Source organism: Gracilinanus agilis, chromosome 2 (assembly GCF_016433145.1).
Source record: "Gracilinanus agilis isolate LMUSP501 chromosome 2, AgileGrace, whole genome shotgun sequence".
In the NCBI taxonomy this organism is placed as follows: domain Eukaryota; kingdom Metazoa; phylum Chordata; class Mammalia; order Didelphimorphia; family Didelphidae; genus Gracilinanus; species Gracilinanus agilis.
In genome coordinates, this window is record NC_058131.1 from 528078360 (window position 1) to 528104275 (window position 25916).

Consider the following 25916-nt stretch of genomic DNA (forward strand, 5'->3'; position numbering starts at 1 on the left):
ATTGAAACCCCTGTTTTGAGCTTCTTGTTGCTCCCCTCTACCCACATCTTTACCAGATGGATGCTATGTCAGGACCTGTCTCTCCCTGGGACAGTGGTCAGAGGACAGAGCGAAGGTGTGTGGTGGGAGACTGTGATGGGTAACAAGGGATGAGTTGTGCCAAGAGGCATTTGGGGTACCTCAGGCACCATCCAGGTGAAGCGAAGGACTGCTCAGGAGGTGAGATGGAGGCCTACTTGGGCCACATCAGGAGAGTGCAAGAACATGCGGCAGATTTTCCCAATAAGTCTGTCCTCGGAATGGGAGGCTAAGTCCTGATCAGGAGTGCTTTAATGCCTGGTCCTTTGTGGAATTAGCTGCGTCAACAGCCTGTCTGGAGTTATCCACAGCCTCATTGTCACAAGTGGTCACCGGCTATTTCCATCAACCCAGAGACCGGGAAATGAGGGAAGGAAATTGGTTCAGAGGCAGTGACGTACATGTCACATGATCTACATGTACAGATAGATACGTAATCAGTATTTTCAGATTTTTAATATTCTTCAGTTTCCATTTTAACATTTGGACTTTCTGCTGTGTAAAACCAAGGCTCAAGACACCCGGTGGTCTGTTAGCAAAAAACAATAAATACAGCATAAAGCAAAGTTCTATCCTCATACAGCTGTGATAATATTAGAGCACTAAACACCACAAATTCCTTTTCCTGGGCAGAGAGACAACAACAACATGCCCATTCCATCCCTCCTGTGCCTTCGGACAAGATGCTCTAAAGTCACCATTTAAGAAATTTTAGGTTATTTTTTTGGATGGTAAAAGAGACATTTAATTTCATCAGTGTAGGCAGTTTCTTTCATTGTAACTTCTAGCCTTAGAGAGATCCAATGGCACCTCCATAATCGGAGGTAGGACTTGAACCCAAGATTTGTCTCTCTGAGACCAACTCTTACATCACCATGCAGTCTTTGTAAAATTAAGATCATGAGCACCTAAGTAGATGGAGTATTGGGATTATAGTCAGGAAAATAGCAGTCTTGGTTAGTTTGATGCTAGTAGTGTATATGTTTGCAATGGATAGAGCATTTTATTATTTCTAATTAAAAAGCATGTATTTTCTCTTCCTCCCACATCCCTTTCCCATGGAGAAAAAAAATGGGAAACCTTGTAAAGTAATTCCTACATTAGCTCTGACCAAAAGTTGTGTCATTCTGCAACTTGAGTCCATTCCCTGGAAAAGTGGCCAGTCATTGCATTGATCAGAGTTTTTGAGCCTTGAAAAGATGTTTGCCTTTACATCTGTTATTATATAAATTCTCCTGATTTTGTTTGATTCCTCTGCACCAGTTCATACAAATCCTCCCAGGTTTCTTTGAAACCATTCCTTTGATCTTTTATTGTGACACAATAGTCTTCCATCATAGTCGAATATCATAATTTGTTCCGCCATTCCACAAAGGATGAGCACACTTTTAATTTCTAATTTTTTTTGCCCCTAAAAAAAGAGCTGTTCTTAGGTACATATGAATCCTTTGCTTTCCTGGATCTCTTTGGGTCTAGCACTAACAATGATATCAGAGGATATGAACAGCTTAGTAACTTTCTGGACCTAGTTCCAAATTGCTTTCCAGAATGATCTTTACCATTTGTGACACCAACAGTCATTAAATGTGTCTATTGTCCCAGTGCACATTTGGCTTGTCATTTTCTTTTTTTGGTCAGTTTTGCCAATCTAATGAGTGAGAAGCAGAACCTCCAAGCTACTTTGAAATTTGCGTTTCTAGGGGGCAGCTAGGTGGCTCAGTGTATTAAAAGCCAGGCCTAGAAATGGAAGGGCCTGGGTTCAAAACTGACCTCAGTTGTCTAGCCCTTACTGCTCTTCTGCCTTAGATTATTGGTTCTTTTGCTTCTAAGACAGAAGGCAAGGGTTTTTAAAAAATTGCATTTCTCTAATAATGATTTAGAGAATTTTTTTCATATGGTTCAAGATTAGCTTTTTAGTCTTTCAGGGATGTGGTCAGTCTCTACCTAGCCAATGGCTAGCTCCCCTTTCTATTCAATCAGATTATACCTCTTTCTTTCAGTTTTGAAACATATGGCAAGACCTATATTATCTGAATATTTTGACCTGATAAAGTTAAATGCACCAAGAAATCTTTGCCTTCTAAGAGTTTACAATAATAATTCAGGACACAATATAACAATAACAAATGAACTAGCATTTATATAGTGCTTTAAGGCTTGCAAAGCACTTTGTGTATTATCTCATTTGATTCTCAGGATACTTCTGTGAAGTAGGTGCTATTATTATTATTATGCCTTTACAGATGAGGAAACTGAGGCTGACAGAGATTATGTGACTTGCCCAGTCACACAGATGGTAAATGTTGCCAGCAGGATTTGAACTCAGCTCTTCCTAACTTCAAGTCTAGCATTTTATGCACTACCCCACTATGCCTTACATTTATGTCTTATAAACTTTCAAGCATACAACCTTAAGACATAAGCAGGTCCTCTTGATTAGAAAAATGCAAATTAAAACAGCTCTGAGGTACTATTTTACTTCTATCAGATTGGTCAATATTACAGTAAAGGAAAATGATAAAGGTTGGAGGGAATGTGCCAAAATTGGGACACTAATGCATTGCTGGAGGAATTGTGAACTGATCCAACCATTCTGAGGGCAATTTGGAACTATGCCCAAATGACTATAAAACAATGCATGCCATTTGAATAAGTAATACCACGACTAGGTTTGTATCCCAAAGAGATTTAAAAAAAAAAAAAAAGGAGAAGAAGAAAGGACCTACTTGTACAAAAATATTTATAGCTGCTCTTTTTGTTGTGGCAAAGAATTGGAAATTGAAGGAATGCCCATCAACTGGGGAATGGCTGAACAAAATGTGGTATATGATGGTGATGATTCCACTATTGTGCTGTAAGGATTGAGGAGCAAGAGGATTTCAGAAAGAACTGGAAAGACCTCCATGAACTGATGCAGAGTGAAATAAGCAGAACCAGGAGAGCGCTGAATATGCTAACAGCAATATTGTGTATAGATCAATTCCACAATTAGTTTGCAACTAACAGCAACACAATGATCCAGGACAATTCTGAGGGACTTGTGAAAAAGAAAGCTATTCACCTCTAGAGAAAGAATTGTTGATGAAAGCATATGATTTATCACTTGTTTGGTTCTTTGGTATTTTGGGTTGGGGTTTTTTTTTTTTACATATGTTTTGGGGTTTTGGTTTTATAAGATTATTCACTTACAAAAATGAGCAATATGGAAATATGTTTTGCATAATACCTGCATAACCCAGATTCATTGCTTGCCAGCTTGGGGGGGGGGGGATGGGATCACATAACTTCCAGAAACATATGTAGAAATTTGTTATTACATATAATTGGTAAAAAAAAAAAAGTTACATTACATTAAAAAAAAGAGAAGCAGAGCAGTTTTATTCCCATTTTACAGTTAAGGGAAAAAAGACTCTAGTAGGATAAGAGTTTTGCCCAAGTTCGCACCAGAAGAAACTAGAACTCAGATCATCTAACTGACTAATCCAATGTCCCCACCAGGGTGCAAATCTTTGTACAGGAAGTGAACTAAGCAAAAGGATTTATGGGGGAGAAAGGGTGCGGGCAGTGTAGAAGGGTGATATGATGTGGGTGTTTTCTGTAGGAGGGTGTAGTATGCAGTGTCAGTGATTGGGCCCAGCAACCCCTAATCTCCAGAAGGGGTAGGATAATCCCCTAGTTGAAGACACTCTCAGAGGACATCCCTCCCTCCCAGGCAATCCCTGTTAGAACCACACCCGACATTCACTGTCAAATAGGCAGAGAAAGGGACAGAATTCTTAGTCTGACTGCTCTGCCTCTGAATTTCCTCCCATAGCTCCCTAGTACCCTCACTTAACTGGGGCACAAAGCCCCGGGGCAGGTTATCACTTGCTGTTTGCCCAATCTTCCCACTCACAAGTGTCCAAAACGAGGTCCACCCGTCAAGTGACCAGAGTCCAAGGTGCTTTTTGATCAAAAGTGAAATTGGGTCTTCCTTCTGTGGCCCCGCAGTTCTACGGAGTTCTACGTACATATATGGAGTTATACGCAGGACCATGGTGTAGACGTAGAGTCTAGACGCTCTGTGTTCCCTCCACTTCCCTGCTTCCTTAGCTGCTCTGGCCTCGGGTCTGAGACGGGTGTGGCTGGGGCGGGCTCTAGGACCCTGAGGTGCCCTGGGGCGGCTGGACACTCCTATAAGCCTCCGGCTGTCTGACAGTCCGGCACTGCTGCCACGGAGTCCAAGCCCGCACCTGACTGGCCCGGACAGGCGTGGGGATGGAAGGCCTGGTCCAGCTTCTGTTGTGGCTCATCTCTGGGGGTAAGCGCCATCGCCACCCGCCGGCTTGTAATTCAACACCTGAGGGACTCCCCCCCCGGCCTCGCACAACCCTCAGGAGGTTGAGACTACTGGGCAAGTGGGGGGTAGGTATGGGAGGGCGCATAGGCACAGGACAAGCTGAGTCTTCTGGCCCCAAGCCCAGAAGGTCCTACTACCTTACAACCTGTCGGGGTGGAAGAGATTCGGTGGGGGGGGGGGTTGGGAAGGACCAAGGAACCCCTTGCAGCTCCCCGGGGCCACAATAGGGCGTCCTATAGTGACCGGGACGGGCAGCGGCCAAGATGACCCCTCCACTTTTCCTGTGGTGTCTCTGCTCTAAGTTGTGAATTTGGATCCAAGTCCCAGGAGATCAGGGACACGCCTGGCTCTGGTCCTCTCATTCGGCTTAGATCTGAGACCCTGTGGAAGCCGGGGAGACTCGGGTTGGGGGGATCATGGAGAGAATGATGTGAATGGGAGCGGAGGATTGAGAAGGAAGGGGCCCCGGCTCAGTAGGTCACTAAGCTGATGGGGAAACAGGAACAACATGTCTCAGAGCTCTGGATTCTGCCCAGCAGGAGCAACAGCAGGGATGAGCACTCGGGAGAAGGGAAGGGGAGTGTGATGTGAGGAGGGGGCCATGTCTGTGTGCCCGTGGTGAGGGCCCGTATGGTTCTGCCAATGGGCCAAGAAAGTCCTTCAGAGAGCCTCCTGACCCTAAGTCCTCTTATTTCCTTGCCCAGTAGAGCATCTCTATCTCTCCCGACTGCCCACCTCCCTTTGAAGGTAGAGAGCTCTTTAAGCCAGGATAACGAAGCCGATTTTGAGGGATCAAAACTAAGGGATTCCCTGCTTTACCTGCCCACCACCAGCACTGAAGAATCACAGGGATTATAGGATTTTGGAGCCAGAAGGAGCCATAGAGATCGCTTACACCAAGAGTTCTTAACCTGGGATCTACAAACCCATGGATGGATTTCCAGGGGTCCAGTTAACCTGGATGGGGGGGAAAATTACATCTTTATTTCAATATAATTGGTTTTCTTTACAAGCCTTTGTGTTTCGAAGTGAAAGGCCATCCACAGGCCTCGCCAGACTGTCAGAAGGTCTGTGACCAAAAAAAGGTCAAGCATCTTTGCTCTAGAGTTAGACCTAATTTTGCAGCCCAGGAAATTGAGGCTCTTTTCCTTGCTGTTGGTAGCAGGGCTGACGCTCAGACCAAACCCAGTTGCCACACCTTTCTGATCCTCGCCCCACCCCTCGCGCGGCTCTCTCTGATTTTCTTCTGCAGGTGCCATTCTCTGCTCCTCGAGCTCCGAGTCTCCGGTCCCTTTCCTGCCACCCCCACCTCTGCCGCCTCCCGTCCCCAGACTTGAGAGGATTGGTCTCATCTCCCAGAGTGGCAGCCAGGAGCCAACCGCTTCCTATGGCCTTTCCGGTGAGACCTCGGGTCTCTCGAGCTCGCAAGAGGTTCTTCCCTCCCAAAACTCCCGGCTCTTCTCCCTTTTTCCTAGTACTGAAATCCGGACCCCAAGCCCACACACTTCAAACTTTCCCCCACCGGGTCTCACGGATCTAACTCCTGGGGGCCCCAACAAGAAGCTACGTAAGGCTCGCTTTTGCCAGCCTTTCTAGACGTGAGCTTTGAGCAGCGGACAGGACGTGGGCGGGAGATGCGAAACTGAGACTTCCTGGTCCGGTCCCTTCCAGTGATCCTCTTTCCCTTCCCTTGCTTTCCCTTCCCTTCCCGCCCTGCTGCCAGGGCTAGAGGGGCGGTGGGTGTTCTCTACCTGCGGAGCTAGCGGGAGGCACGGCCCGACGCAGGCGCAGTGCGACGGGGCGTACGCGGGCAGCAACATGGCGGTGACGGTGGGAGCAGAGGGCTCCCTGCGAGGAGTGCAGCTCTGGAAGGCCCCAGCCCTCGCCCGCTATCTGTGAGTGCCTGGGCTGGAGGAGGAGCGGGCAAAGGATTAGAGGAATTCACACTGGCCCAGACACTGTGCAGGTCAAGGGCCTGCAGCAGCTGCAGTTAGAAAGTGATGAAGGGATTAATAGGAGGACAAATTCTGCCCTGTTGAGAGCCCTCGGGGTAGTTGGAGACCCGTCAAGTCTATGATCTTTGACTAGAAAAGCCATCCTAGAGAGCCCTGGCCCAACTTGGCCCGCTTCTCCTCCCTGCCTCGCACACCCTGCTTCCGTCTATATATATATATATATATATTAAAGAAAGCAAAACTCCTCTTTGGAGAGACGGAGACACGTCCGTCTAGTGAACAAATACATTCCGCCGGTCACCGGCTTGGGCACTGAACCCGACCCCCAACTTTCCCGGGGGGGGGGGGAGCAAGCCTTGGCCAAGGACGACTAAGGAACCAAGGCTACCTTACCCAGGATCTCTGCCTACGGGGCCGCTGGCGGTAAGGGCGCCAAGAACCACAACTCCCGGGCCCACGGGATCTTCGTCTCGGCTATCTTCACTCTGCGCCAAGGGGAGCTGCTTTACATCCTGGTGGGGCAACAGGGAGGGGATGCCTGTCCCGGAGTGAGCAACGGAGGCTATGGGAAAGGGGCAGGCGGGGGAACGGAGGCGGGTTGGACTCTTTAGGAATCGGGGCTAGGAAACGAGGAGCTGTCGGAACCCACTGTCTGTTCCTTCCCTGGCCTGTTCCACTCTGTGTCGGCAGAGGAGCCCGGAGAGCCAAGACGTTTGCCTCGGGGCGTCTTCCGTAGCTGAGGAGGAGGAGGAGAAGACGGCTGGAGCCCCCGGCTCCCTGGGTCCCAGGCGCTGGGCTGGAGGGGGCGGTGGCGGTGGGGGCGCCTCCTACATCTTCCGGGTAGGTCCCAGGCCTGCCCCCGGTCGCCCCCGGATCCTTCTGCCTAGTTCGCGCGGGCCCGAGGGCTTTCATTCAACTACTCGAAGAAGGGTCCTTGAGAAACGAGCCCCTTGATGGAGGCCATGCCCTTCCCGGCAGATGCGGTCCGGACAACTGGAACCTTTGCTGGTGGCTGCGGGCGGCGGAGGCCGAGCCTACCTGAGAAGACGCCACCGAGGCCCACTGGGGCAAAGCTGGGAGAAGCTAGAGAACCGGACCGCGGCGCCCGGGACTGGCGGGAGGGGCGGCGCCGCAGGTGAGAGGGCACCGGAGGCCCGAAGTGATTGGCGGGCGCCAGATAATGGCATCCGTCCTCATAGCTCTCATGCGTTCTACAGGTGGAGGAGGCGGATGGAAATCTGGTGCCCACTCGGCCCAGGGCGGTCGCTCGCTATTGGAGGGAGCGGAGGGCGGCCAAGGCTGCCCAGGAGCCTGGGCTGCGCTCCGCTGGGCCCCGACTGGTGGCTTTGGGGGCGGAGGCGGACCCTGCACCGCGGGAGGCGGCGGTGGAGGCTACCGGGGTAGGTGACTCTTCGGTGGAACTGACACAGAGAGAGGTCTCCTGGAGTTTTTAGTGGGGATAAGTTGGTAGCGCGTCCTATTCTCGGGCACCACGAGCATGACCCGGATTTGCGGGGTCGAGTATGGAGTGCACCATTGCAGGAATCGGGAGCTGCCTAGTGATTTTACGGTTTCAGGGTGAGAGGAGGAGACAGCAACCAAACAGAAAAGTGTTGCCTCGAGCTTGTAAACTCTCCCATTTCCCCCCACTTTCCCTTTGAGGACCCTGCGCTGGGATCTTCATCCAGGCGAATAGACATTCCCTCCAGCGTCTTGGGCTTCATCTTTACCCCAACCCTTGACGTTCATTTGAATGTGACAGGATTTTTCTGGGCACCTCTGATAGGCCCGGTAAGAGGTCGGGCCCCCTTCTTTAGTGCGATGGGAGAGGCATCCTGAACATGCCGAATGTGATTTCCGAGGCGCCAAGAAATCCCTCGTTTCAACGTTTCTGAAAATGTTGGCGTTGAGGCCAGGGTGTCTTACTTCCTCCCTTCCAACCCTGGGGACGCAGAGGGATTGTTGCAGCACTCACTCCATACTCTCCTCTGGAAACCCTCAGTTTTCTGTTGCCCGGTACCGGAGGGCTCCCTCTCCTGACCGCGTGCGAGATAGAATGGGTCCAGGACTAGGAGACAGACCCCGGAGTTCTATGACCAAGTCCCACCGCATTGCTTGTAAAACAGTGGATTTGCAAAGGGCCTGGGCTGGGATTCCATCTGTGGGACGATGCGGAAGTCACTTCAACTCAGTTGGTCGAGTATCCTCATTTGACATACAGGAGGTTGGTCTGTGTGTTATTTACAAACGTACAGCTTCCGGCCTCCCTTTTTCTTTCTCTCTTCCTAGGGGGTGATACTTCAGAGACCGATGACCTCTGGACGGACGGGGAAGATGGCGTTTCCTTTGTACATCCTAGCAGTGAGCTCTACCTGCATCCTTTGGCTGGTAAAAGGCTCCACCTCTCCTCACAATCCTAACCATTAGGCTTCATCTTCTTTGAAGTCCTTCGCATGTTCAGTGTAATAACAACAGCTGCATGCATTTATATTGCCCTTAGATCATCTCATTTGATGATCACCACAGTAGCCCTACCTTTGAGAGAAATCCTATTTTACAAAGAAACTTAAGTGACTTGTCCAGGGTCACACATTGGGTCTGCATCTTAAGATAGGTTTGACTGACTTCAGTTCTATGCTCTAGCTCGTATGCCACACTGTTCCCCCATCAGAAATCTGGGGAGTGAGATCTCTTCTGATCTGAGCAGTGGCTCACCTGTAGCTACCTGAGCTGTTGGTTAACTGTGGCTGGGGCCGGAAGGGCTGCCCATTCCCGGGACAGTTCCAATGACTCCTTACTCTACCTGCAACTTTGCTGGAAGCCTGACTCCAGGCTCTTGAGCCTCCCAAATGGAAAGGCAGGAAAGGCTCTCTCTCCAATTCCCCCTGCCTCATGCTGGGGCTTTCCTGGACTCATCCCTACCCTAAATTCCATCTTACCCTGACATTGCTTGTTCTGGTGCTCAACAGTCACAGAGAACCACGGTGAGGTAGATATCCGGCTTCACCTCAACTGCAGCCACTGTCCTTTGAAAGAATGTCATTGGAAGCCTGAGCTGGGAGAGACTGTCTGCATGTGCCCAGAAGGCACCATGTTGGCTGGAGATAATATCTGCACAGGTACCACCCTTCTCCCTCCCTACCTCCCCTCAGAGCCTATCGCCTCCCCAACTCCTTCTCCCGTGCCTTCAGACAAGAGCACACCGAGTCTGAGGGAGGGTAGGGAGGATAGGTAGGAGGAGAGGAGATAGGGTAGGATCCAGGAAAAGTGGACAACCACACTGCATTTCCTCATGGTCTCCTAGCTGGGATGAGGCACAATCCACTAATGATTAGGTAGGCCAGAACCATAACTATGGCAGAGTGACTAGGATTGTATCTCAAAGCTGCCAACATTTTTTAAACCTTTACTTTCTGTAAAGTATCCGCTCTAAGACAGAAGAGCAGCAAGGACTATGTGCAGTCAGGGTTAAATGACTTGCCCAGGATCACATCGGTAAGAAATATCTTTGCCCAGATTCGAACCCAGATCTCAGACCTGGTGCTCTATCCATGCTACCTAGCTATTCCAAGTTGTCAAAAATTTGAAGGAGTGCTGATAACATTTTCAGTCCTTTAGCAACATAGAAACAAGCATGCTTAGAACCTAGCTGCCATAGAAAACTGTTTAAAACAGGAAGCTATCAGATGGCAGCCTTGTCCTACCCCTCAGACATGTCAGAGAAGCTCTTCTCTAACCCAGCCCTGCCTCGATTCACAGTGGTCTTACGGTGTCCAAAGATTTCTGCCATGTTCCCCACCTCCCTTAACCTTTGTCCTAAGGAACACTTTTTTTGAACCCTTACCTTCCATCTTAGAATCAATACTGTGTATTAGTTCCAAAGCAAAAGAGGAGTAAGGGCTAGGCAATGAGGAGGAGGGGGGCTAAGTGAGTTGTCCAGGGTCATACAGTTAGGAAGTGGTCAAATTTGGACCCAGTGCCTCCTGTTTCTGGATCTAGTTCTTAATCCACTGAGCCAGCTAGTTGCCCCTCTAGGGAACACTATGCCAATTGCCCCCAAGTGCCAGAGATTGCTAGTTTGGCTGTAAGGGTACCTAACCTTGAATAGCCTTGCTGGGGACTCTACCTCACTTTAGGTGACTCTCAAGGTGAGAAAGAGTCTAATCTAGATTCAGGATGTTCCTAAGATCATAGATTTAGAGTTGGAAGGAATATCAGATGCCATCGAGGCCAACCCTCTCATTTTATACTTTAGGAAACTAAAGCCCAAGCATTTCAGTTCAGTCGCCGGGGAGAGGAACTCTTCCTGTCTGTCTGGAGTGTTTCATAAAGAAAAGACCACAGAGTCTAGGGGTGTCATTGCCTCCTCTTAGGTAGTTAGGGAGTCTAGCCAGAATTGGGCTTCTCTTCACAGAATTGCCCACTCCTCTGAGCCCTCTGGTCCTGAATGTGGTGGTGGTGGTGGCCTCAAGCCTGAGCCTCCTCTTGATCTGTGGGGGCCTAATAGTAGGTAAGGAGCACCTCTTGGGCAGGTCACATAAGACTCCATCGGAGGCTGAGCCATGAGAAAGTAAAAAAGAGCCCAGGGGAGACAACCCCGAGGCCAGCAGGGCCCCCAGCAGGTAACGGGTTTTAGGAGGAGATGGAGCTCTTGGTGGAGGAGGGAAGAGCCTGGGAGATGTTTGGGGAGTATGTATGCCATGAATAAACTCACACTTGCCCTCTACAGCACACCAGCAGAAGTGGTGGGGCTTGTGGGGGACAAGGCTGCCAGGCACCGAGTTCTCCCTCAGCAAACTTCGCACCTCAGCCATCAGAACTGCCCCCAACCCCAACTACTGCCAGGTTGGCCTTTGTCCACCCCTGCCCTTGCCCCTCCCACCAGGGCTTCTTGAGGTTCCCAGAGGCAATATCACCCTGCTCAGGTGAGACTCCTCAAAGCTCTCCTTGTAAGGCAGGTACTATCCCACCCCAATACCCAGGCACCCTTTCCCTCCGCCAAACCCTCCACTACTCTTGTTCCTTGGCAGATGGGACTGTTTTTCCAGAGTTTGGGTTTTACAGACAGGAAAGGTTTCAGGGGGCCACTGAGAGCTCGGCTACTCCAGGTATACCCAGCTGGGTATACAGTAGGTGCTCAGGAAATATCTGTCTGAATAAATTAAGTGCAGGTTCTCGTTCATTCTATGCAATTGCCAATCATTTGAGATCCTCCCCAGATTCATGGCCTTTCCCCTGATCCTGACTCATCTTCCTACAGAGCACTGGGACACGGTGCCTTTGGTGAGGTGTATGAGGGGTTGGTGCTAGGCATTGCTGGGGACTCCACCCCACTTCAGGTGGCTATCAAGGTGAGAAGAAGTCCAATCTAGATTCAGGATGCTCTTAAGATAATAGATCTAGACTTGGAATGTCAGAAGCCATCGAGGCCAACACTCTCATTTTATAGTTTAGAAAACTAAAGCCCAGACTGACCTAGGGTCACATAGCTAGTGTCTGCACCACAATTTACAGTATAAAGAAGGGCTGAAATAAGCATTTATTAAGTGCCTACTATGTGTCAGGCACTGACACTAAGCACTTTATAAATATTGTAGCATTCGATCATGACGACCACGCTGGAGGGAGGGAGGTCCTATACGTGGGTCCTAGGGTTGTTGTTCTTGATGTTGACCTTATCATTCCCTAGGAAGACCATGGAGTGATGGTGTCTCTCCTCCATCTAATCTCTTTCCTCATTCACTTTCTCCTTAGACACTCCCTGAACTCTGCTCCCAACAGGATGAAATGGATTTCCTGATGGAAGCTCTCATCATCAGGTATCCCTTAGGGTTTGGGGGGATTGGATGCCTGATGAGAGAAGACCTAAGAGGAGGCAATGACACCCCTAGACTCTGTGGTCCCAGAGGCCTATTTCCAGGGTCTGCGGGTCAAGGATGACCACAAGGGGCATCCCTCATGCCATCTTCCTTGAATATTGTGTACTGGCATGTACAGGTACATGTGTTGGAGACTCCAGTCTCTGTGAGTGACTTGTGTATTTTTGTGTCTGGTTGTGTTGTGTCCTTTGCACATTTGGTGTGTGGTTTCGTGATGGGTTCCCTCAGTAAGTTCAGCCACCAGAACATCGTGAAATGTGTTGGGCTCAGCCTTCGGGCTACACCTCGACTCATCCTACTGGAGCTAATGGCTGGTGGGGACATGAAGAGCTTCCTGAGGCACAGTCGGCCTTACCTGGTGAGCATGAGATCTTCTCCTGGGGCATCCCCTTACTTCCCACCTGCTCCCACATGGAGATGCCAAATTCCCCATCCAACCCAATTAAGCTGACTTATCTTTGGCCCCATCCCAAATACCCAGCTCTCTTGGCTTTGGATCCTTAGATGGAGTGACCCTCCATTCTCCTTTGGTCCCCAGGGTCAGCCTTCCCCTCTGACCACGAAAGATCTACTTCACCTTGCCCGAGATGTGGCCCGTGGCTGCCACTACCTGGAAGAAAATCACTTCATCCACAGGTTGGGGGGAGTAGGGAGAGGGAATATTGCCTCGGGAGTCTGATTGCATATATCACAGATTGAGAAAGCCAGAAACAGAGGAAGGGAACATCTTGGGAGGGAAGGACAAGAAGTCCTTGTTTCCAGGGGCCCATGATGGGCAGAGGGGTTGGGGATGGCCTTTCCTGGGAACCGAGGCAGTGCTGGCTCTACAGGGATATTGCAGCCCGGAATTGCCTCCTGACCTGCAGCGGGCCTGGCCGAGTAGCTAAGATTGGGGACTTCGGAATGGCTCGGGACATCTACCGGTGAGGGCAGTTGGATGATGCCTAAAGGAGGGAAAGAGAATGTACTTCTAAGAGGTTGGCGCAGCAGGAGCCAAGGGGATCACATGTTCCGTGGGGGATGTGTTGGCACCAATTTCATGCCTCCTTTTTATAGAGCAAGTTATTATCGAAAGGGAGGCCGAGCCATGCTACCTGTCAAGTGGATGCCCCCTGAGGCTTTCCTGGAGGGCATATTCACCTCTAAGACTGACTCCTGGTAACTGTGTCCTTTCAGTCAGCCCTGGGGAAAGGCATTCTGGGCTGGGCTCTCTCCCTTGCTTCTTGGGTAGGCTTAGCATGAGGTAGCCCTGCCTAGTGTCTGTCCAGAGCTTGAAGATGGCCTGGAGTGAGGGCGTGGGGGTAGGGGGCAACCTGATCCACTAGGATGAATTCTAGAGCAGCAGAAAGGTCGAGCTGCTGTGGCCAGGTGGTTTCAGGCCGATTCCTGGCTGTGACGCAGGTCTTTCGGGGTCCTGTTGTGGGAGATCTTTTCCCTGGGCTACATGCCTTATCCTGGTCGCACCAACCAGGAGGTGCTGGACTTTGTCACTGGAGGAGGCCGGATGGACCCGCCTCGGAGCTGCCCTGGTCCTGTGTGAGTAGCAGGGGCTGCCGTCCGAGGGGGGACAGGGGCACTTAGCACGTGCCGCGCCCAAGTGACAGCAGCTTCCCTTCAGGTACCGGATCATGACCCAGTGCTGGCAACATCAGCCTGACCACCGGCCTAACTTTGCCAGCATCCTGGAATGGCTCCAGTATTGTACCCAGGTGGGGTAGCCTAGAGAAGCTTGAGACTGTTTATTCTCTGAGGTTCGAGGTAACAGGGCGACAGATGTAGAGCATGAGGGGACCTCAGAAAAACGCAGGTTGGCCCCCTCATAGTGCAAATCAGAAAACCAAGCCCCAAGCAGGTCAGGGGACTTGCCTAGCACACAGGGAGGATTTGAACCCAAGTTCCTTGTTTCCAGACCTAACGAATGCCCTTTCCACCACATTGTGACACCTCTCTGAAAGGAGGTCACATATAATGGAAGTCATGGAAAAAGATCCCTGAGTAACATCTCCCTTTCTTAGAATCAAATTTCTCCAAACCAGTAAAGTAAAGCACCACCGTCCCCTCATGTTCCAGGACCCTGATGTGCTGACCACACCTCTGCCAGTGGACCTAGGAGCAGCCCTGGAGGAGGAGGGGGCCTCTGTACTGGGGAGCGGCCTCTCACACCCCCTGTCACCCCCCAGGGGCATGGACACTCCCCAGCCTCAGGAGCTTCGGGCTGATAATCTTGGGACTTGGGGAGTGAGCTCCCCTGGACTCTGCCTCCCTCCTGGCTCTAAGCCCTGTAAGCCTCGGGGACTCCAGTTGCTGGACAAGAGGCAGAGTCTATGGAATCCCACCTATGGGTCTTGGGCCTCCCCAGGGGCCGAGGGTGAAGACTCTGGCATTGAAGAGAGTGGCACTTCCTCCCCCAGCCCCTCCCCAACCTTTCCTAGCTGTCCTGGCCCTGCCTCTCACTCACCACCATACCCATGATGGTGGGTGCCGGGAGACACAGGGGGAGTCTCTCAGGCTGACAGGAGGGCCCTAGCCCATCATAACAAGGCAGCACCCTCTCCAGTCAGCTCAGCATGGAGTGTCCCACTCCTTCCCTCGAGCTCACACCTCCCGCAGATGGCCTGTGGCCAGAGCAACAGCTGAAGTGCCTGAAGTTTCCTGAAGCTGGGGCAGGCCTGGGATTCCAAATGGGGGTTCCTCTACCTTTGCCAACTCTGCCCACTGAGCTTGTATCTACGGTGCACCAGAATAAAAGCTGTTCCCAAGACTCTAGGTGGTTGTGTCAGAAGGTTTGGTGAAGCCAATTTCTCAGTTCAGCCCCAGTGTCCAGGCTGCTGGGCCAGGAAAGACAAGTCGGGGTGTACAGCTGGCTCTACAGTTTATGTCCCCATCTGGCTGCTTCAGGCTGACTTTAGACCTCACCATCTTTTTCCTCTTTCCAAGACTGATTCATCCTGGCTTCTGGGCTTGGACAGACAGGACTGCTGGCTGGGAGAGAAAGGGGGGACAGGATCACAGATTATGTTTCATGGAACCTCAGAGGTTTCCAGAGTCCTACCTTGCCACTCTCCCTCATTTTAAAGATGGGGAACCTGAAGCCCAGAGAAGTTAAGCAACTTGCCCAGAGTCACACAGCCAGTCAGTATCTGAGACAGGATTAGACCCAATCTCCAATGCCATTAGTCTTTGTACTACAGCAGACTGCTGGTCAGGTCAGCACTTGATAACAGCCAAGTTTCCTTTCAAATCCTAACTTGTTGGATTCTGGGGGGGGGGGGGGGGGCAGTGGGGCAAGGAAAGGCAGGACCCTGCATCAGAGAGTTTTATTGGAGAGGGAAGGGAAGGAGAGAGGTGCACCCACTCCCCCCTCCCCTGTAGTGTTGAAAGGCCAGAAAGATTTCAGTTGTGAAAGAAACTCCCAAATCAGTTCCCTTCCTCCCCCCTCCCCATACTCAAAGGGATCTGCAGCAGTCCCTCTCTCTCAGGGATTGACGGGGGAAGGAGGAGGAAAGAAACTCTTGCTTCTTCCTCCCCATTAGTGTCATTCCTCTTTCGGAGGGCTGCAGCTCTGGCATATGTACACTCCTGGCCGTCAGTCAATCTGCAGGCCCCCTCCCAGTGGAGGCCGGGAGAACTGCAAGGTCTATCTTGGAATCCTCGGGATTGCAAGTCTGGATTCCTTAAGTCCTGTGCATGCAAGACCAGCGGGCAGCAGCAGCCGAAGGTCCATCGGGGCGGCCCGAGGAATTCTGGGGCGGGACGGGACAGGACCAGCCTCATCTCTCAGCCAGGCCCGCCAGGATGCTGATGAGATTGTCCAGCCCCAGGAGGTATCCATCCTCTCGGTTGCCTTCTTCCCAGGGCCGCCTGTGGTCCAGGGTCTGGCCATCGGGCAGCTGCGTGGTCTTGCCGAAGTCGATGAGCCATACGCCTGTGCGACGGCTCTGGTCGTGCACGAAGAGAAGGGAGCTGCCGATGACCTGAAATGCAGTATACTCATGGGCCACTAGGGTACCAGACCGCGCTTCACGCCAAGCCCCGACCCATCCCGCCCTCCCCGAGATGCTTCTCACCTCGTGTCTCCGGAAGAACTCTGACACGCCTAGAGTTTCTTTGATCTGTTGCAGTCGGTTCAGGTATTTCCTCTGGAGAGAGGGACAGCAAGAGACAGGGTTAAAAAGAGGGGAGAAAGGGGAGAGCCCAGGGTCTACTGGTTGTGACCGGAGACTCCAGATCCTAGACCTCCCCATTCCCACCCCAACTTCCAGCTCTCACCAACACCTCGGCATCCTCTTCTACAAACTCCGCGAAGACTCGAATCACCTGGTCCCGGCTTCGCGTCGTTTTGAAGTCGGTGCTGCAGGAGCCATCGGCTTTCTAAAGAAAATGGGCAGCGAAGGGCTAGGGAGGGGGCTCGGCACTGACAGAAGGGAAAGAGCTGAAAGGGGGCTGGGGACTGAGAGGCCATCAAGAAGCGCTGACGCTTCTTCTTCTTCTTCAGACCCAGCCGGGATGCCCGACGACGTGGTCGCAAGGGGCTCACCTTGATGCCCTCGATGCGGAAGCCCAGCGTGGTGCTGGAACTGATACCCTCGCGCCACTGCATGTAGCGCGGTTTGGTAACCGCGCGCTGCGCATGTTCCTCATCTGTCGGAGCGGAGGGATCCACAGCTACCATCTTCTTGTACATATCCTTGCGAAGCTTGGGCCTCTCTCGCGCTTTGGTCAGCTCTTCTTCCAGGTAAGTCCTGCCGTAAAGGTGACGTGAGGCGACGGGCTAGATTGTAGGGTGAGGACTTTGGCGAAGGAATGTCCCCCACCCCAGCCTCTTTCTTTGGGGAGATCTAGGATCTGGAGTCTCTGGTCACAAGCTGGAGCAGACCTACTGGGGGCTCACCTGACTCCCATCTTGCAGTCAAGCACGCAGGGCCCGTCGAAGCCGGCCAGCAGGTCCTGAAGCTGCAGGTAACTTTCGCCGTCGCGTTCCACTACGCCGTGGAAGGTGGGCACGCAACCTCGAAGCGCGTCGCCCATCAGACGCGCCAAGCAGCTGCGCTCGGGCTCTGAACAGCGCTTCAGGATTATCCCGTTTGTCCCTGCAGCCTTGAAACTTCCTGAGGAGCGAGAGAGACATTGATCGGCCCCCCTTGCCCAGCAAGGAGGAGCCCCAGAGGACTATAACTTTCTCCACTCCCTCCTCCAACACCACTTCGATGGCGGACGTTCTCCTTTTCCTGACCCAGAGGGCCATCCCAGGTGGGGGACAGTGCCCTTCTGTACCCGGCGCTAACGTCTGGCCCATCTGAGCTCCTCACCTGTATGCCCTGCCAGCTGCACCCAGGCATAGCGCTTTTTGAAAGGGCTGATAACGGGCAGGTTCACCATGGTTCGGATCTTCTGCCAATGGTTTCTCTGAGAGAGAAAGACAAGGGGGCAGGAATTGGCCGTTGGTGAACCCTAGTGTGTGAATCAGCTTCACACGCTAAAATGCCAAGTCTCATGGCCCCTCCCTTTGGGCTCGAAATCCCGCCCCCTTCAGTCCCGAGAGTTCTCACGTTAGGGGCGGGCCACAGGGACAGAAGGTCTCACCCTACATAACTTTAGAGATGAGGGCAAAGGGGAGGGCGCTAAGGAGGGAGGCAGTACACCGACACAACTACATCGTGGGCACTGGGTCCTACTCTCATGCTGTCTTCTCTTCCACTTCAACATCTGGCTAAAGGCCTTGCCTCTTTCTTATCTGAGAGCAGTAGTCGGCATTGGAGCTCCGAGGCGTAGATAGGGACCGTAGGGCAGTAACCGACACAAAACTCCCCAAATTACCTATATTGTAGCTCTCAACCTGGATGGGATTGAGATCAGAGCAGCCCCAAGGGTTGAGAAAAATTAAGGAAGGGGACGTAGTCTGACGCAGTCAACGGGTACCAGTAGTCTGGCCATTTCCATTCGTCTTTCCACTCCTCGCCCCACTCCCACCCCCCATCCATTCACCCCGCCCCAGATCTACTTCCCTAGGTATCAGCCTCCTTTCCCACCCCGCCCCCCAACACCTCTGCACCTTCTCTCTCCATAAAAATATAGGGTCCTGGTTCACCCCGGGCATTATAAAGTGATCAACTTAAGCACGTTCCCAGCTCGCTGTGAACTATTTCACTCAAAGAACTAACTAAACGATGAACCGCCAAGCCTTTATTAAGCTTCTACTGGGTCAGGCCCAGTGCTAAACACTAAGACTAGAAAGACAAAAATAGCGCCTGCCCTCCAGGGGGAGAGGATAGGGGGAAGGGAACAATAAGTCAATACTATACATATGTAGATAGATAGGCAAACACACACATTCTATATGACAGATCTGTGATTTCATCTTTATAGGAAGAATTTCCTTCCTGGCCCCAGATCGGCATCATCTCTACATTTTAGACCTAGAGGGCTGCCTGGAGCACTGATAATGGCTTAGAGCATTTCTAGAGAGCTTAAGATTTGCAAAGAGCTACATATATTATCTTATTTAATCACAGAGAGCTGCTATGTTACACCATATAAACGTGTGTGTGTGCCTGGGCACATATATACAAAGTAATTGAGGGGACACTAGGAATTGGGAGGATTAGAAAAGTTTTCATGCAGGTGGTGGCGCTTGAGCTCACCTTTGAAGGAAACTTTGAAGGAAGATTCTGAGAAGCAGAGACGAAGGAGTGCATTCCCGGAAGGGGTGCAGACAGAGCAAAGACAGGGAAAGGGGAGACGGCATGTCATTTACAAGCAACAGCAAGTAGGACGGTTTAACTGGAAAAGTAGAGCTCGGCGGAGGTGAATGATGTGCTCCCATGTTCTCTTCTACCGATATATACTTTTTTAAAAGAGCCTCTCAGGTTGGGTCAGTTCCTTAACCCAGGGCTCTTTGGGAGTTTTTGTTTTTTTGAGAGGGAGACCTCCCTTTCATTTCCTCGGAGCACTGAGCCTAAGGCAGGAAAATGAGATGGGAGTGCTATGCTTATCAGCAACCTGGGGGTTCAGAAGGGGTGCTGGGTTGGGTGCCCAGAGAGAACCAAGTTCAAACCCCACTCCGGATTTAGCTGCATGGCCTCAGTTTACTCATCTGTGAAATGAGGATAACAATACCAAAAGAATCAAATGAGATGTCATGTCAGGCGCTTTATAAATCTATTTATTATTTGGAATCAGAAGACCTAGGTTCTTATCCTCACTGCCATTTGCTATCTGTGTGACCACTTAAAAGCTACTCTTAGCCTCCATTTCTTTTTCTGTAAATAATCCTGTGGTATCAGTAATCAGAGCTGAGATGTTTCAAATAATGCTCTGAGCTCAAAGGGAGACATACAATCAATCTACTGACTGAGGATCCCTGCCTTATCTAAAAGAATGCATGTATCTAATATAATTTGCTTTTAACATTCATTAAAGATTTTTTTTTTTTAGTTCTGAATTCTCTCCATCCCTCGAATATCTCTCCTGATCATTAAGAAGGCAAGCAATAGGATAGCAGTTCTACATGTGAAATCACAGAAAACATACTGGAATGTTCTAGTGAATGACTACTCCAGGGCTGGCGTGGGGGGCACCGAGGGCTAGATTCCCAGAGGCTAGTAGCTCAGTGAGTTAGCAACCGAGGGATCATCCTCCGCTCCACACCATCTCTGAATGATTTTACCTTTGCAACGCCTCTCCAATGCAATCCCTTCTCTCTTCATACTGCCACCACCCTGGTGCACCCCCTTGTTTCATGAAGCCTGCGCTATTGAAATGGCCTGCTGGTTGCTGTATCTTCTACAAATCTCTCCACTCTTCAGTTCATCCTCTCCATTGAGTCACCAGAGATCTTCCTAAAGCACAAGTCACAACCCCCAGCCTCTACTCAGTAAGTTCCAAAGGCTGCTTATCACCTCCTGAACAAATATAAAAAGGCCTTTGTTTAAATAGCCTCGACTGGAGATGGGAGGTTCTGGGTTCAAATTTGATCTCAGAGACTTCCTAACTGTATGACCCTGGGCAAGTCTAATTGCCTAGCTCTTACCACTCTTCTGCCAGGAATCCAAGCCAGAAGGTAAGGATTAAAAAAACAAACAAAACCCATATAGAAATCAGTGGGAGTCATGGTGAAACGTAAGGAAAGCATACTAGCTTTAGGTTCAGAGAAGCCAAGTTTCCAAGCTCACTTGCTACCGGTATGCCCTTGGGCAAATCTCTTATCCTCTTTGGGCCTCTGAGTTTCCACTTCAGTAAAATGAGTGGGCTGAAACATTGCCTCTGAAGTCTTTCTCTCTCTAAATTCATGGTCCTAAGAACCAGCTTCTACTCCACATTCTTCTAATTTACTAGTCTGTGACCTTGGACACAAGTCAGTCTCTCAGAGACTACTTTGATTTCCTCACCTGCAAAATGGGGTTAACAACACATCTATCTTACCTATTTTACAGATGGGGATCAAAGGAAAGACCGCAAGAAAAAGCCCAGTTAGGTTAACCCCATTGCCATCAGATAAACGAACCCCTTCTAAGTGTCCCCTCAGTTATGTGGGTCAGGTATTGCACTTTTGCCTGGAGAGAATTTTCAGACACAAAAGGAGGTGACTGCAAGTTCCCTTTCCCTCCCCCACACAGCAAAACGGGTGAAATTTGTCTCATCGTCCCCTCCCACCTCTCCAGACGTCCTCCCTCTAGTTTTTCCTGGCTGACTTTATTGGCCAGTCAGGCCTCCTCCAGGGCCAGCCCTTCCCCCTCTGCTTTCCCCCTCTCTCTAAAATTACCTGCCCTACCACTGAGCCATCAAATCAAAATCTCCATTCCCACAGGTAAGAAGAAAGCAATTTGCCTAATCAGATCAAGTAATTCACATTTCACAGACCTAACTCTCCCTGGAGGGTATTTGCATTAGGAAAAAAAAAAAAAAAAAAAAAGGAGCTTGTGGACTCTCTAAATGAATCTCTAATTGTTAGGAAAAGGGGAAAGTGTGGAGAGGCTAGAAAGGCCTTGAAGCTAGAAAGCCTGGAATGGAGTAAGAAAGACCTGGATTTTATAGTTCCGACACAGCACAAAAAAGGGGATGTGACCTTGGGCAAGTCACTTAACCTTTTAAATGCCTCCGTTTGCTTTCGGTATTTATAGAGGGAGTTTCCTTCTTAAAAGGGGAGCAGGAGGAAGAAATACGAGGAGATATTTTTGAGCCTGGAAAGCCCTCTGAGGCTGCTTCTTTTTCTTCTTCTTTTTTAAACCTTGCCTTCCATCTTAGTATCAGTTATAAGACAGAAAATCGGCAGGGTTAAGCGACTTTCCTAGGGTTGAACAGCTAAGAAGTGTTTAAGGTCAAACAGAAACCCAGGTCCTTCTGAATCTAGGCCTGGTGCTCTGCCCACAGCCAATTCACAAGCTCTGTGCTCCCCCAACCCAGGCTCTCACAGATTAAATAGAGGAACTTCTAAAAGTTTGAAGTATCCTGATATGACTGATTGTTTATCCTGTGAGTAAGGAGGGATGGAAGGAGAAGAAGAAACGTGAATGTGCATGATGAGACTGATTGTAAGATTAGGAATAGAGGACCTGAGTTCAAGTTGTGACTCTGCCACTTATCGTTGCCCTGACCTTGGCAAGTCACTTAGAAAAGACCCCAAAGTGTCAGTCCTAATTCCCTTGTCTCTTAGACCGTCTCCTCTTCCAAGCTGGAGGCTGGCTTTGCACTCCAGATTGGGGTCCCTCCCTTCAGGCTCAAGCCAGATTCTATTGCAAGGTCCGTGATGCCCATCTTCCATGTCACTTGGCTTCCAGAACAGGGGCTTTAGATATAGGGATATATTCTTGGCTGGCACAAATACCCAAAGAAGCACACCTACACCCCTGTTCCTGTGCAAGCCTTGGCCTGGCCCCTTCAGCTCTCCGCCCTCCTGAAAGTAGTTTCCTGGCTGGCACAGCCCAAGTCGGGACGAGGAAGGGGTGGGGACCTGAGATGACTGTCGTTGGTAACCTCTGCCTGAATCAGAGCCTAGTGAATTGGCCAGTAGCCAGCTCAAGTCTGGACCAGGCTGGGCAGGTACAGCTGTGCTAGGAGCCCAACCAAAACTGGGCTAGAGTCAATAGGGAAGCCCGGGCCCTTCTGCTGGTGTGTGTGGGGGAAGCCGGGGCGAACCTGGAGGCCCCGCCTCCAAGCGCATCCGGCCCCTTCCCCCGGCAGGTGCATCCTCCCCGGGCTGCTTCCTGCCTGTGGCCAGGGTGATGCTGAGCCAAGCTCAGTGTCGTCGGGGTAAAGCGATGTGTAAGAAAACCCAGAAGGGATCCCCACAGTCTCGAGTCAGGCAGGGGCAGGACAAGGCCTCACAATTCCGAGGCCGGGAGGCAAAGTCCGCCTGCGTCCCTCCCCCGTCCCCCAGGCAGCTTCGGTCAACAGTCCCCAGCTCGCTTATCTCCCGCCGCCGCTGTTTGCCTTCGGGGAGGCCCACGGCTAAGCTGGGGGATGGGAAGAGATTGGGGAGAGCAGCCCCAAGGCTGCCAAGACCCAGCACAATACAGCGCCTTTCGGTGTGTCTTCCAGTCTGCACCTGACCGGAGGCAGCCAGCCCCCTCTCCACCACGAGGCCAGGTCTCTCTGGCTTCCTCACTTCCCACGCCTCCCCAGCAGCCAGCTCGTATCGGATCCTCGAGGCCAGAGAGGCAAGTGAGGGGGAAGAGGGAGTGGCTGCCCCCGCCAGACCCTCCTCACACCTCGAGCACCCACGGGCTGCGCCCCCGCCTGCCTCTCAGCTGTCAGGTTTGAGTGGCAGAGTGGCCGCCCCCGAGCTGCTGCTGCTACTGCTTTTCGAGCAGGGGGAGGGGAATGGAGAAGGGAGATGAGGCGCGGCTAAGGCCTAGGAGGGAAGGGGCTCAGGAGCCTCATCGCCCCATTCCGGGATCGTGTACCCACACATTTCGGGCTCCTAGTTTTCTATTCGGACTGGTCGGCAGGAGACCTTCCCAGGCTTTTGGCCCTACCTCAGTCCCTAGAGCCACACGTCTTGTACGCAGGCACACCTTGGGAAAAAGAGAGTGTGTATGTGTGTGTGTGCGCGCGCGCGCGTCTTCGCGAGCGCGCGCGTCCCTCTAAGAAGACTTCTATTCCTTCTTTTGTCATTAACCCCCTCAAAATTCCCAGGAGACAGGTATTTTTAGCGCTAAATGGCGGGGAATTGAGTCACGGAGCGATTACGTGACTTGTCCAACTATGTACACCAAGTTTGCAGCAAAGTCAGAAACAGGACCGGGGAGTGTCTTAAGCATAAGGTTCCCATGGATGGGTCAGGTATTCCTCTGCCTCTTGCAACTCGCCATTCCTAACCCCGTCCTATCCCTTGGCTCGGCTCTTGTCCTCTTGCTTCCAAGAGGCCAAAGAAAGTGGTTCCCCCACTCTTGGAGTAGGCCGGAAGCCCCCTGGACCGGAGGAGCCAGAAAGCACAGGTCCAGAGAAAGAAAGCTGCTTTGAACTGAAGAATCCTCAACTCTCCCTCCTCCCAAGGTCTCGAGTGCCCCCGCTTCCCTACTCCTCTTCTTCCCCCAACCCCCTCCCCACCTCCACTTCCCCGGGCTCTTATGTAAGCTCGAAGCTGGAATAGTTCCCTCATTCTAGCCTCAGTTAGGATACGTGGGCACCTATTTTAAGGTGCTTTGGTCAGAAAGAGAAAGGGACAGGATTGCTCTCCAGTTGGGTTCCACACACGTATGTGCAGCTTCGAGCACGCACACAGAGCGCAAAAACACATGGAAGAGGCGGGCTGTCTAAGAGAGCAGGACCAGACAGAACCCCATCTACATATGGTCAAACCCCTAGGCCCGCTGACCCTAAAGAAAACAGAAACTGGATGTGGGGAGGGGTCGAAAGTGTTTCAAGCAGTGGCAGAAAAGGGAACTGCTCTTTGATTCATGACTTTTCCCATTTCCAGAAGCCTCCAATCAAAACAGAAGAGGCAAAAGATAGGTGCTCCACCTCAATTTACCTCCTTGAAGAATGGCACCCCACCTCCTCCCCAGGGAAACAGGGTTTTGAACCACAGGTAGACTCTAGCAAATCGTGCCTCGGGCCTGGACTTGAGGGGAAGGAGAAGGGGGTGTCTCCTGGCCCTGGGGAAGATTCTAATTCCTCCCCCAACCCAAATGGTCCCCTGTTCCCACATCAGGGAATAAACTGCCTGCTTGGAGCCCAGAGCAGACGGCAGCAGCTCTGAGAGCAGGAGCCAGGAGAGCCACTCCACACCCACTCGGGAGTGAGAAACCGTAGCAACTGCGGAGGATGAGAAAGTCGACGCCCTGGGGTGGGGGAGGCAGCACCCTCCATTCCAAGAGCTCCAGAACCCTGTGCCAGAAAAGGACCAGTGAGTCTCTCCAATACCCTAGACCCTCTTCCTCTGAGAGCCAGTACGGTGGAGAGTTATGTCGCACTTTTCCATCATTCAATTCAATGCAATAAACATTTATTAAATGCCTACTGTGTGCAAGGTCCTGGGTTAGGTGCAGAGGAAGTAGCTCCAAATTCAGGCTCTTTTTTCCTAGAACTTCCAACCACATTAAGGGGAATCAGACTTAAGTCAAGGGCCACTGACCACCCCCTCCTTCTCCAGATACTCTGTCCCAGAGTTAAGTAGCTATTAGGGTGGCCTATCTCTGGAAGAAGTTTCTGAGACAAAATGTCACCGTACCCATCCCAAGGGCGCTAGGGTCCATCCTCAAAACCCAGAAGGACCAGTTCGCCCAGGCTGGCCCGCCCACTCCCGGGTGGGGGAGCTCATCTCTAATTCTCTCCTAATTCTACCAACAGGCGAGTTCTAGGGCATATGGGCAGCAGACGGCAGCCGGAGTGATATCTAGGGACTGAGAGGAGGCGGTCTGGAGATACTTTCCAATGCAGCCCAAACCCTAGGTTTAGGGTCTCCCTACCATTTGATTTCCTCTTCTCTCATCCGATATTCCGGAGGGATTTCCCTGCCAGCCACCTGCCTTGGAGGTGATGTGTCCCGAGGGCACAGCCCTCAGCGCTATCCCTCTTCCTGCCCTGCCCCGCCCCCAAGCTCGACCCTGCCCCGCCCCGGTCCCTGTCCCTACTCCCCCCAGTACCTGGCCCACTTCTTCGCTCTGCTCTAGCTGCACGTTGCCTCGGCTTCTGCTCTCGCTGTCGCTCAGCAGATCGTCCTCGGAGTCCTCGGGCAGCGATGAGGAGCCGGTAGAGGAGACCGACGAGGTGGAGAGGCGGCGGGGCTGCTGCAGGTGCGTGGAGCCCGCAGTATTGAGCCAGCCGCCCTCTGACTCCGGTGGTCCGGGACTAGATGGAGTCCCGTCCGGCTCCTCAGCGGTCACAGTTAGCTGGGGGATCATCACTGGGACCGGGGCCGGAGCCGGGGCTGGGGCAGGGGCCGGAGCAGGGGCCGGGTGTGGCAGCCCGTTAGGGACTCGTCCCCCGCGCCGCTTGCCCCGGGGAGCCCGAGGGGCCCCGGCTGCCGCCGCCGCCGCCGCCGCGGCGCACCGAGCCTCGAAGAGCAGACGCAGCTCCCCGACACTTCGCCTCGGGGCCCGAGCCAGCGCAGGGCTGCAGTGCCCGGGGTCCCCCGGCTGCGCCATGCCCGTCGGGCCACCGGGGAGTGTCATGTCCCGGGCAGAGCAACAGAAGCCGAGCCCACCAGCCCGCGGCGCCGCGGGG

General features: G+C 51.9%; 2 protein-coding genes across 2 annotated transcripts; one reads left to right on the top strand and one right to left on the bottom strand.

Moving 5' to 3' along the window:
- The first annotated feature begins 4335 nt into the window (after window positions 1-4335).
- LTK (leukocyte receptor tyrosine kinase) lies at window positions 4336-15004 on the top strand. The gene is made up of 20 exons (XM_044662193.1): window positions 4336-4378; window positions 5670-5816; window positions 6141-6312; window positions 6770-6920; window positions 7063-7212; window positions 7351-7507; window positions 7590-7772; window positions 8662-8760; window positions 9342-9491; window positions 10787-10882; window positions 11102-11297; window positions 11633-11723; window positions 12127-12191; window positions 12480-12609; window positions 12790-12887; window positions 13082-13174; window positions 13308-13409; window positions 13653-13787; window positions 13870-13960; window positions 14322-15004. The coding sequence occupies exons 1-20, from the start codon at window positions 4336-4338 to the stop codon at window positions 14721-14723; spliced, it is 2751 nt and encodes a 916-aa protein (XP_044518128.1). The 3' UTR covers window positions 14724-15004.
- A 1017-nt stretch (window positions 15005-16021) lies between these two features.
- On the bottom strand, window positions 16022-25864 carry ITPKA (inositol-trisphosphate 3-kinase A). The gene is made up of 7 exons (XM_044662194.1): window positions 25337-25864; window positions 17561-17657; window positions 17143-17359; window positions 16789-16993; window positions 16521-16622; window positions 16319-16390; window positions 16022-16225 (listed from the first exon to the last, which is right to left on the bottom strand). Exons 1-7 carry the CDS (start codon window positions 25862-25864, stop codon window positions 16022-16024), a joined length of 1425 nt encoding a protein of 474 aa, XP_044518129.1.
- Window positions 25865-25916: the final 52 nt, after the last annotated feature.

Coding starts and splice junctions, on each gene's coding strand:
- LTK (XM_044662193.1), top strand. CDS start 4,336: ATGGAAGGCCTGGTCCAGCTTCTGTTGTGGCTCATCTCTGGGG. Junction 12,610..12,789: donor GGCACAGTCGGCCTTACCTG/GTGAGCATGAGA, acceptor TTTGGTCCCCAG/GGTCAGCCTTCCCCTCTGAC. Junction 12,888..13,081: donor GAAAATCACTTCATCCACAG/GTTGGGGGGAGT, acceptor CTGGCTCTACAG/GGATATTGCAGCCCGGAATT.
- ITPKA (XM_044662194.1), bottom strand. CDS start 25,864: ATGACACTCCCCGGTGGCCCGACGGGCATGGCGCAGCCGGGGGACCCC. Junction 17,658..25,336: donor AGAGCGAAGAAGTGGGCCAG/GTACTGGGGGGA, acceptor TTTCTCTCTCAG/AGAAACCATTGGCAGAAGAT. Junction 16,391..16,520: donor AAGAGGATGCCGAGGTGTTG/GTGAGAGCTGGA, acceptor CCCTCTCTCCAG/AGGAAATACCTGAACCGACT.